This window comes from Poecile atricapillus, chromosome 2 (genome assembly GCF_030490865.1).
Source record: "Poecile atricapillus isolate bPoeAtr1 chromosome 2, bPoeAtr1.hap1, whole genome shotgun sequence".
In the NCBI taxonomy this organism is placed as follows: domain Eukaryota; kingdom Metazoa; phylum Chordata; class Aves; order Passeriformes; family Paridae; genus Poecile; species Poecile atricapillus.
Genome location: NC_081250.1, coordinates 75,415,663 through 75,427,750, shown reverse-complemented (window position 1 = coordinate 75,427,750; position 12,088 = coordinate 75,415,663). Strand labels below are relative to the sequence as shown.

The following is a 12,088-nucleotide window of genomic DNA, read 5'->3' as shown; positions in this document are numbered from 1 at the left end:
TCAGCTGGATCTGCAAGGAGAAACATTGAAGTCAAGAACTGGAGGCGTCTTTGTGCTGCTTTGGAGCTCATTTGGTGAAGTGCTTATAAAATTAGAGATTATTCAGAACAGCTCTGATGCTGCAGAGCTGCTGCATTTTCCTCTTTCATTTCTCCTCCCTAACCTCTGATGTATCAAGGAATGCAGAATCTGCAGAGGTCAGTATAAGTATAAAGTCACCTTTTCAAGGGTTTTATTAATTTTGTGAAGGTACCAGGCAAAAGTTGCTGGGTAAGCATCTCCTTACTCCCATTTGCATGATGATGGTCTGACCTGACCAACATCAGGTTTCATCACTTATTTCTAAAACTGGTTCCTCTCTCCTTCTATCTGAGCTGAATTTCTGTGCTGTTTCCTTCACAGGAAACACAGGAAATTCCTTCCTATTTTCAGATTTATTTTCTAAAATAATCTGTTATAGATCTGTATACTTACTATTTCAATAAATGCTGACAACAGTCTTTTCAGCCATCATAGATGATTCCCTGCCTTTATTTTCCAAAGATTCTCTTCCAGCTTATTAAAGATGAATGTCACAGAATCAGAGAAGGGTGGAGGTTGGCAGGGACCTCTAGAGGTCATCTCCTCCAAACCCTCTGTTCAAGCAGAGACATCTGTGAGAGCAGAGCCACTCACTCAGGATCAACCCCAAATACTGGGTTTTTTTAATATCTCCACAGAAAGACACTCAAACACCTGCTTGGGCAATCTGTGCCAGTGCTTGGTCAACCTCACAGCAAGAAGTGTTTCCTGTTCCTGATTTTGAGAGGAAACCTGTGTTTCAGTTTGTGCCCACTGCCTCTTGTCCTGTTCCTGGGCTCCACTGAGAAATTGTCTCTTCCTCTTTGCACTTTCCCTTCAGGTGCTCCTATGTGCACTAAGTGCATTTATAACTTTATAACTTAAATTATATATTATATAATTTATAAGACCTTCTTAAGCCTTCTCTTCCCTGGACCGAACATTCCCAATTCTCTCAGCCTTTCCTCATAGAAAGAGTACTCCAGATCCTTCATCATCTTCAAGACCCTTTTCTGGACTCCCTGCAGTATGTTCATGTCTTTCTTGTATTGAGAAGCCCAGAATTAGGACACAGTAAAAGTAGAAATATCTGAGATCTGTTTGCGTCTACAGTCAGAATATGACTGAAACCTCAAAACACAGAGATCTCAAAAAGTGTAAAACTCTCAAAAACCCTGTTGCTCAAACTTTATTATTTAAACTGAAAACAATGAAGTGAAAAATATACAAGAAACTCTGTATGCAATAACTATTTAAACATAATAATAAATTTGAGTATTTTAGGACAGGAAATTATAGTCAATGCTTACAAATACACCTAAAGGACAAATTCAGATAGAAAGAACTTGGAATCTGACTAAGTTGCAGTAGTAGCTATCCTTGTGGACAGGAATGAAAGACCCTAAATGAAAAATATTGGGAAGGTTATTTATTTTTTTATACTAGTGAGATAGCTTCGGGGTGGCCTTGGTGTACCAAGTTCAGATTGCCAACTAACACACCTCCCTGTAGCACATAGGTTTTTCTTAGACATAATTTTAAGTCCTGAACTCTCATAATTCTCTTTCAAGCCCTGAGAGGTTCACCAATTGAGGTGAAATAATAATAGCTGTATCCATTAAAGCTCTGTTTTAATCTCACAATTGCTTTCTAGAATCCTTGAGAAATCCATTCCTGAAGAAATTTGGAATAACAGTTCTTGATGAAAAATCAGGAAGATTATTACTTGAGGTAAAATCGCAGTTTGTGTCTCTGGGATGAGAACTGGCTTTATAAAATCACATCACCAGGTGGTACAAGTGCTGTGAAATTAACCAGAAACTATTATGAACTATTATGATCATATTGTTCCTTTCCCCTCACTTTGGTTACTTAACTGTTCTTGATTAATTTAAAAGTTTTCCTTGTTTGCTCTTTGCCTTGGATCTGAATGCATACTTCTTGATTTCCAGCATCCACTTCCTTTACAAGCAGGCCATTCACTGAGAGCTGGAGTCCATTAACTTCTTGAGTCTACACATCTATTTCAGTTCAATCTCCTGACTGACATTTTATAGCGTAATATGACTGCATATGCCAACAGAAGATCACTTGCTGTTTTTCACAAGCTTCAGTAAGTTGATGAATTACTAACTGTAAATAAAGGTTACTGGCCTCTCAGTTTTAGACTTTGTTTTCATTTGCTTTTGACTTGCTGGACTTAGGAAATAATATTTCACGCTTCAAGTGCATCCAGGAGTTGATCTAGGAAAATTTATGCATGCCAAATGAATCCCACCAGTCTTTTATTTAGAAAGATCTGATTTTTCACTAGCACAGTCTTGCTGACTTGTGCCAGAAAGTACTTATCTTTGCTCCATATTCCTGCCAGGCTCAAGAAAACCCACACAGATCAAAATGTCAGTCTGCATGTGTCCCAAAATTGCAAGGAAGGATTTTTAACGCACAACTCCATCTGTTTCCAGTGAACCTTCTGCAGACATCACAGAGAGCTGATGAGTGACTACATTTACCTTCCCCGCTGATCATGTGGGATCTCTTCAGCCTTAAGTATATAGATTGAAGATTAAGGTTAAGACAAATTCACACCTTTTTTTTGTAGTTTCTCCTTGTAGTAGCTCCAAGCTGATCACTGAATCAAGGTACTACAGACCCTGAGTTGATACAGCTGAGCCACTTACCAGCTGAGCTATGATAACTGTCTGAATCTAATCCATTGCAAGTGTAAAATAAAATGTAGTAATTTAAACTACCATGAAGGGGATTGCCACAATAATTTGTTATTCACACCTTGTTTCATGGTAAGGGTAAAGCAGAGACTGTGCTGCTAGAAAACAGCTCCTTTTGACACAGAATCTATACACAAAGGAAGAAAGATTTTTCTGCTTCTGTGTTTGAAGAGAAGTCACTTTTCTGTCCAGTTCCTTAAAACCACCCAGTCGCTGAAGGTCATTCAAACCTAGAGAATGGCAGAGCAGTACACGGGACCATAGGGGCAAAGCTTACAGGAAAAGGGAAGTGGAGTAAAGGATGTGATTGCTTGAGGTCATGAAGATGAAGTTTAGGAGCTAGAAAACAGAGAACAGAGGAACAGTCAGAAAGTGAGGAGAAGTGGGAGCTGGAAGTAGGAGTTCATTGTTGGAAGGTAAGTAGATGGGAAACTTGTTGAGTATATGGTAGCTTGGTGCTCACTGAGCCAAATGAGAATGGAAAGGAGAGGATGGTGCAGAAAGAGCAGATGTGTCTGCCAAGTATACACCTTGGGATTCAGAGAAAATGTTGGAGGGAAACTCAGCTTCTGTAGTTTTTAAAAGAAGATAGTAGCTGGAACAAAGTGAAACATATACATCAGGACACTGAGATCAAAAAAGGTGTCTGTTCTCAGCAGAAGAAAAGAAGAGGGTAGAGGAGGACACCAATGAAGCTAATGGGAGATGGTTCAGCAGTAAAAATACATAAACCAGCCATGAGAGAAAGACAGACAGTAGAATAGGAGACTACTATTAGACAGAGCATAGGAGATAAAAGAAAACTTTGGGCTGGTAGGAGGACAGAAAACAATACCAAGGCATCTGCAGCAGAAACTGAGAAGTAGTTCTTCAAGGATTTGAATTAGATATTTTGGATAAATTGGAACTTGGAATAGAGGTTTTAAAAGTGGGGTGTATGACAAGGATTTCATAAAATGCAAAGGATGGAGTATAGCTAAAATTGCATCAGAAAACAACAGGAGGCAACAGAGCAAGATGTGTTCAAAACCACCGGAGCAGCTGAAAAGGAACCAAAATTCATGCATCTCAACATCTCTTATCTGTACAAAACTGACTTGTTTCTCTCCAGCATGATACCATACACAGAAAAATAGCTGTCACTTAATATGTTATTAAATGAAGACACTTGAGGTGCTGGAAGTGGATGTCCCAGATTGTCTATATATGTATGCAACTGTAAGATACATTTTAATGCCACAGGGTGGGACTTTTCTTTTTGAAGAATAAGTAAATTAAAAAAATGTAGGCACAAAAAAGTCGGAAGAATTATAGGAATGAAAAGTCAAACTCTTATATACTTTAATTCATCTTGTCAGTGCTTGTACATTAAGATATATTGTTGTAGGACTCTGGAAGAAATTTTGTTGATATTAACATAACAAAGTATTTTTCTGGCAAAATAGAACCTATTCTGAAGAGCGTATGGACCATTGTAAACTTGTTAAAAAAAAAAAAAAAAAAAAAAAAAAAAAGCTTTTCCTTTGGAAAAACTTGCAGGGAAGGGAATACAGTCTTATTCCCTGGATACTGAGGACAGGACTGACCAACAGATAGTATACATGGCTTTTTACTTTAAAATCACAGTTTCATTGCTCTGGACTTGGTCAAGAAAATGCACAGTCCCCACAGCTTTGGGTGGTTCTTTCAGTTCATAAGGCAAAATGCCTGAATCAAGCAGAGAAAACTTGAAGGACAGTGTTTTGGCACAGAATATGAAACTCATTGTTAATTAGAGTCATCTGGGATTCACATCAGGGACAAAAACACTCTTATACTTTATGCCAGAAGATCATCTCCATGGAAATCTGACAACTTCAGAGGTGTCTGTGCAAAGTTGTTGAACTTCTCTCACACAGTGTTAGAGCTCACTAGGAGGTACTGCAGGTAATTCAGTCTTGCCCTCCATTTCTGCTTTCTTGTTATTTAGACAGCTTTGTCTATAATATTAATGCTGCATGGATGCATAAAACCAGCAATTTTTAGGAAGTCTTAAAACCCCTTGTTCCAGAAGTATAAAGATCTTTACCAAAAACTTGCATAGTTACAAATTACAGACATTGTAAAGCACTACAGGAGAGCAGCTTTTTTTTCCTCCCAGTCATCTTCAAACTGTAATAAACTAGAGGAGTCTGAGAAGAAAATGAGATCAGAGCCATTTTTGCAAGTGCTTTGGGATTTTTAATGTCCAAAAAGTACATAGGACTTCACCTTAACATGTATGCTGAGCATTTCTTGAAGCACTATGAATAAAATGGGAATAGACAAAACAGATCACCTGAGACACATAAGCTCCAGATTTAACACAGTTTGAAAATTAGGTGCACTGGGGTAATGTTCCAAAACAGCTGCAAAGCCAGTCACCCTTGCAGGTGTTGAATACCTGCGGCTTTTTCTCCTTGTGCTTAATTTCCTGCTCATTACTGAATGTATGCTCTGTGCCCTTTTATTCCAACATCTCTAGCAAATACCTTCCTACAAAACAAACCTTTTAAGGCTTCTGAATTGTCTAAAAATTTGATAGCAGTAACAGAAAAAAAGAGAAAAACAATATAACCCTCGCCATTTTCAATGTCCTCCAGCAAAGTATTTTTCTTTAACAGCTGAATCCGGTTTTCATCCTTAGTCGTTATCTCCCCCTTCCTGATGTGCCTAACATAACAGACTAAAAATTTTTGTCTGATAACATGGATTTAGTTGCTGGAACAAATACTGTTTCTTTTCATGTGAGCTGTTCTAGCTTGCCTTACTCTCTGGAGTTTTGCCTTCTGTTGCATACACAGCAGATTTTATCCCAGTCTTTATTGTTTGGCAGACTATTGACTATTTTTTTTTATTTTTTTTTTTCTGTTACAGACTTCTAAATGGCTAAACCATTCCAGGAAAACATTTCACAAGAAATGAATGAATTTTGTAGAGAAACTATAACCAGTGGTTGTATTATTACTAGTAATATCCAGTAATCTATATGGGCTGCATCTTCAAAGACCATGATTTGCTTTTCCCCATTTGTTAGGAGGGCATATTTACTCAGAATTTGCTTGGAATCCTTTGCAATACGATGAAATTGATGAAGTCATTCTTTAGCTCTATGAGATCATCTAGATTTTAAACAGCTAACAGAGCATGACTGGTTAAGATTCAACAAGAACTTGTATACACATTCAACGCCTTCAAACTAATTTACAGTTTTCTAACTTATGGTCTTGTTTTGCTGGTTTTTGTTTGTTTTTTTCATTTAGAGGATATAAAACTTATGGAATATTGAATACTTATGCACTGGTGCATTGGATCTGGCTGAGATGGAATTAATTTTCCAATAGCAGACTTCACAGTGCTGTGCTCTGCATAGGTACCTAGAAAGTTATTGATAACACACCAGTGTTTTGACTACTGTTGAACAGCTCTAGTACAGCATCAACTTTGTGTCTCCAACATTTCCAAAGATCCTGGGAGGGGACACAGGTATGCCAATTAAAATAACAAAAGGGATAGACAATACCATATGACATCAGCCTAAGGAAAGAAGGAGGAATATGGGGCATTTTTGCCTTCCAGAGAAGCCACTATGTGTGCTGAAGCCCTGCTTCCTGGGAAGTGGCTGAACACCCTTTGCTGATGGGAAGCAGAGAATAAACCTTTTTTTTCCTCTTTGCTTATGCTTGCACAAAGCTTTATTTATGCCTTGGTAAACTGCCTTAACAAGATCTTTTCCATCTTATTTTCTCTCCTCCATCCAGCTGGGAAGGGGAGTGGTAGAGTGGCTTGGTGGGAACATGGCATCTCTCCAAGGTCAACACACCACAGTCATTTTTAGTGCCCATGGAGTGAGACAAAGGCAGTTCTATCTCTCTCTCTCTCTGTCTGACTGTCTGTCTGTCTATACATCTGTCTATCTATCTATCCATCTATTGTGCATGCTATAGTAATAGCAGTTATTGAGTAGCAAGCTCCTTTGTGGGACACAAGGTTTGTCAGCTACACTCCTTATCTCTTTGTTTTGCTGAGTTTGCTGGGAGCATGATAACACAAACAATGGCTCTGTGCTTTGCCCTGACATGGCAGCCTTGTTATGCAGGGGGAGCGATCTTCTGTGGATGATGAGGAAATACAACTCCCTCTCCCTGCCCAAGGCTTATGTGAATGGGTTTATTATGCAGGCTCCCATGGTCATTGCTCATCCTTATTTAAGCTGCTTAATACTGTTAATAGCATTAACAAATATTATTGGCACACTATGGGATTTGTGGAATCTGGTGTCATCCTGGTGTAAGAGAAAACAAACTTTAAGTATGGAGATACTGGAATGCGCTCTGAGGCATCCAGTTCCTGGGTGACAGGGTGTGTGGAAGGATTTGGGCAAGTTCCTAGGATAGTTATTACCTGCAGATACCTGTGACTTTACACCTGAACACGTGACCAACCCTGGCAAACTGACCCATCAGTGATGGAAAGGTGCCTTGCCCATCCCAGTGAAAGCCAGCAGGTTCTTTCCCTGTGCTGGGGCCTGACCTGTGCCTGCTGAGCCACTGTTCAGTCCTCGCAGAGGACTGTAGTTGAGGCAAGAACCCAAACTGCGTTTGAGGACACTGTGGCTGAGACAGGGACTCAAACCAAGGCAACTACAGTGCTTGCATCAGTAGTGAAAACAAAATAATGGATAAGGCAAGCTACAAGTCCATATCATTGATAAGAAAGGGAGGAAAGGGAGGAAGAGAAGGAAGAAGGAGGAGTAGGAGGAAGAAAAGCAGGAGAGTAGAGGTCAGATGAAAAAGCTGGTCCTTCAACAAAGAAATTTGAAGGAGTGAGACAAACCAAACAGGAACCTGAAGTTACCAGTTCCTTGACCTCATTAGAACTTTGAGACTTGCAGAAAGACTACAATCACCAGCCAGGTGATGCTGGGATAACAGGGCTGACAGTCAACAATTAGAAGGCCATGAAGCCACAAGAGCTAAAATCCCTTCCTAAAGATGGGGAAATTTAAGGAGGAATTGGAAAAGACAGAGCAATTTGCAGTGTCTGGTGATGGCCTCTCTAAAGTATGAGGGCATGATATCCATTTAAGGAAGATCTTGTGAATTTCCCAGGAAAGTGGATCACTGCATATGAAGGTATCCAGAACTTGAGAGAATTATAAGTGGTCTGGAAGTGGTCTATAGTAAGGTAAAAAGTGATAATGTCCCTGTCAAGGCTTAAGGACAAATTTTAGGAGAAAATACCCTGGGATGAGTATTTCCTCTAAAGAAAATGGCTTTGATAATCCTTTTTGCCAATGAGAGAAATGAATCCTAGTGGGTGTAAGTGATAAAAAGTCCCAAACTGTTTATTAACAAAGAAAAAAAATGAAAGGGTGCCTGAAGGCACAGAAAAGGATTGAATAAATGCTAGATATTGAAATTTCAAAAACTTAACTCCAACCCCACACCAGAAAGCATAGTTGTGTGGCAAAGAGGGAAGCTTCCCTTCTTTGTCTCAGGGAAGGGGAGGAACAGAAGTTAGCGTAGCCACTCGGGCAGAATAGATGGGAATCTTTCTGAGGTTAGTCTCTTCCTTGCAGCAGGAGAAGCTGGTGGGTTTTAGTGTCCTTTCTCATGTTGATTCAGCTTCTTTGAGGTCTTGAGTTTGGGGTGGCTTCCCCAGCAGCTCCCCAGATGAGCTGAAAAATAAAAAAGTCAAAAGAAAAAAAAAAAAACAAAACCAAAGCTGTTCAAGGGAAAAACAAAACAAAATTTAAAAAAAACCAACAAAAACAAAACCAAAAAAAAAGCAAGAAGCTGTTTCTGGGAATAAGCAGACAATTACAAAATAATCACAAAAAAACCCCAAGATAGTCCCTAAAGATCCAGAGGATGCCCCTTGCACAATGACCATATAGAGGAAGGTGGCTCAAAGTATCCAAGAAGAACCATCATATAACAAGCTGTCCCAAAATAAAAGAGGCCATGCTCTATTTACTGATGGGTATTTCTGCATGGTAGGAAACCACTGGACATGGAAAGGTGCTGTGTGGAGTTCTACACAATGATGGCTGAAGGAGGAGAGTCAAGTCTATTTGCAGAAGTGAAAGCCATCCAACTAGTCCTAGAGATCTCTCAATAAGAAGAGTGGCTTGTATTCCATCTCCACACTGACTCCTGGATGGTGGCTAATGTCCTGTGGTGGTGGCTACAGCAATGGAAGAGGATTAGCTGGGAACACAGGGGCAAACCTATCTGGGCTGCTGTACTGGCGCAGGACATTGCTGCACAGGTGGAAAATATGACTCTGAATGTAAGTCATGTAGATGAACATGTGCCCAAAAGTCATGCCACTGAAGAGCACCAGAACATTCTGAGACATAGTTCATGTTTTCATGTGAGCATGAACCAGCCAAATCAACTCGTAAATGTGACTCTTGGAGGACTTAGGAAGTTTATTGGTGTAAGGGGTCAGCAAGAAAAGAAGTGAAACTAAAATGTAGGGATATTAATTGTAGATGGGAATTTGCACACTCAAGTAGTGATTTCAGAGTTAAAAAAATGTAGACATGGACATTATAAAATGGCTTAGGATTCAACATTCCAGTAAACACAGTATATGGATAGAGTAGGTGGATAGAGGGACAATTTTTTTTTCTTGCATAGTTGCAAATACAGAATCAGTAAAAAGCACTTGAGTCTCCTAGGAGCGTTTGTGAAATGAAAAACTCTTACTGAAGACTGTTTATACATCCAAATGATTCCACTGTCATATGAAAAAGTGCTCAACAACGTGATTAAAGGCTTTCTATCTGGTTGCAAGAGAGTATGCTTTTCAACAGAATATTGACTTCACTGGGGCTATTTTCAAAGGCTACCACCAGGGAAAAAGTTCAGACTTCAGTCTTTGTTACTGAAGGTTTTGATCCTTTGTCAGTGAAAAAATGTGTTGCAGACTCATGAAAAAATAAATTTCTATATTTAAAAAAAAATAAGATTCTATTAAAAAAAAAGGGAAACAAACAGCAGCAGTTTTAGGCAAAAATTAAGAGTGAATTTACAAAGCAGGAGCTCAACAGTCACTGTTGTAAATTTTTGAATATGATTACAACTAGCATGTTTATTGTATATTTTGAGAATATAAGTACTGAGTCAAAATACACATAATTAATAAACATGGATTAAAAAAGTCCAAATTCCATTTGTAATCAAATACACATGAATTTGCATGCACTAGGTAGACACTAGTAACACTTTACAGTTCTGTCATGGTCCCATCTGATAAACATTAATAATAAAGATTGATGACATGGATTATGCCTTCAATATTTCTTATGAAAATCTGGGGATAAAAATGTTTCTTGAAGTCAGATAGGCACAGCACAAATTGGTACTGGAAGTATGCGTTAACGACTGCCTATATCTTAGTCCACATCTAAGCTTTAAGGAGCTTCATTATCGGCACATGGCTCTGGTTCACTTTAATCTTTCTAATGTGGCTGTAAACAGGTTGTCAAAATCAATGTATTACATTTGTATACCAGATCACCCTCTCCTTTTTATTTGATGAAAATAAGCTATAACAGTAAATGAGAGGCTTGCCTGGCAGGAGTTTCCTTGTGCTGAAGACAGCCATGTTGGTCAGCAATCATGTCCCCACAACCTCAGCCAAGACACGTGTGATGATTATTTATCAGAGCATTTGTTCCTTGCCAGATGTAGGGAGTAGGTGGTTCTTGTGAAAGGGGCAGCTCTGTCACCCATTGAGATCTAACTCAAGCAGACGTAGCATGTAAAGCCTTCTTTTTCACTGCTGTACTTTGGAGATACTTTTGTGGAAGACCCAGTGTAGAGGACCAGACCTAAGCACATTTTGTCTCAAACTTTCTGAGCATTGCTACAGGAAAGGTGTGATCAGACAAGAAGATCCTGCATAGGTGGGTCTGGTCTGTTCTCAGCCAACTCCTGCTCCACCTTGAGAATCATTCTCAGCTTCTACCTGCCAACTCATTTCCTGGAGAAGTGCTGGCTGTGCATGTGCTAACAAAACAGTGTGAAAAATCTACTTTAGTGGTGTATACCAGGTTAGCTATAAAAGCATGGATTGGGCTACCTCACTCTCTCTGGAGGTGTGTTGCGACTTGTGAGCCAGTCAGAGTTATGTGATTGTATATTAAACGCCTGAGAGTTCCCTGACATGTCTGTGTTCAGCCTGGAGGAGAATTTATAGCAAATATCACATCCTCTAGCAATGGGTTGTGACACCCAGACACCATCCTATTCCTTAGTCTTAACACACCATCTCTGAAGTCATGTCAGTGCGTGGAAACTTACCTGATCAGTATGATAAGAAGCTGTGAGCACTTAATGTATTTCTTAATGTATTTTTCCAGATAATTCACCCAAATGAGCATGTCCTTCCAATATTTTCTCAGAGCATCAGTTATCTCTTACAGTTTATATCAGTTACAGGTACAGTTATATCTTCATGCTAATTTCTTTGCCATGGGTCTGTCAGCAGCACTTTGGGTTGTCAGAGAATTACAGAAGAAGGAAAAGTTCTCTTACCTAACTGCGCTGCTGCCAGCATCAAGGTCTTGTGCTGTCACTGCACCTATAATGGTCCCCACAGGTGTATCCTCATAGACTTCCATCGTGTACATGGGCTTGCTGAACACTGGAGGTTCATCCATGTCCAATACATTTATCTTCACAGTGGCAGTATCTTTGAATGGACCCACTGAGTGAAATCGATGGTCAAGATGGAGATTGGAGGCCTCCACCTTAAAGGTGTATGCCTTCTTCGTTTCAAAGTCTAATGGCTGTAGAAAGAACAAAAGCAAAACATTAGATTTGACTAAAAATTAGACATTGCAAAATCATTTTGCTTAGTGATTAATCTGACAAAACTTAAGATGTCTTTATTGTAAAACTCATCTCCTGAGCTAATCAATCATTTAAGTTTGTTTTGCAGTTCATCTTATGCTAAGGTGTTTTTTGAAATAGGCCAGATGAATCATAGTCAGGAAATTACTGCTTCTCTACATCAAAAAAAACCAGGATGACTGGCATGGATGTAAACAGTTACACTGTAGATGTCTGAAGTTAAATGAGTGAGATTCATCTCTTGCAAATGAGATGAGTGCAGGTTAGTCAGAGATTTGCATTTGCATCTCCCATGCACCAGCAATCAGCTGTCTCTAGCTGATCCATCTCCTTAAATAGATTTTTTTTTTTTTTTTTAACCAGGAAAAGCTTTCAGAAGACCAAGAGAGTGATGAAAGACAAGCCCAAATGAAA

At 39.3% G+C, this 12,088-nt stretch overlaps 1 protein-coding gene across 2 annotated transcripts in view; it reads right to left on the bottom strand.

Annotated features, from left to right (window-relative positions):
• Nucleotides 1–12,088, bottom strand: part of CDH12 (cadherin 12) — a 156,373-nt gene that overhangs the window by 27,185 nt on the left and 117,100 nt on the right. For both annotated transcript variants that reach the window (XM_058831735.1, XM_058831736.1), the window contains one exon: nucleotides 11,357–11,610. In XM_058831735.1, coding sequence (XP_058687718.1) covers nucleotides 11,357–11,610 — 254 coding nt within the window. The remainder of the gene's footprint in view (nucleotides 1–11,356; nucleotides 11,611–12,088) is intronic.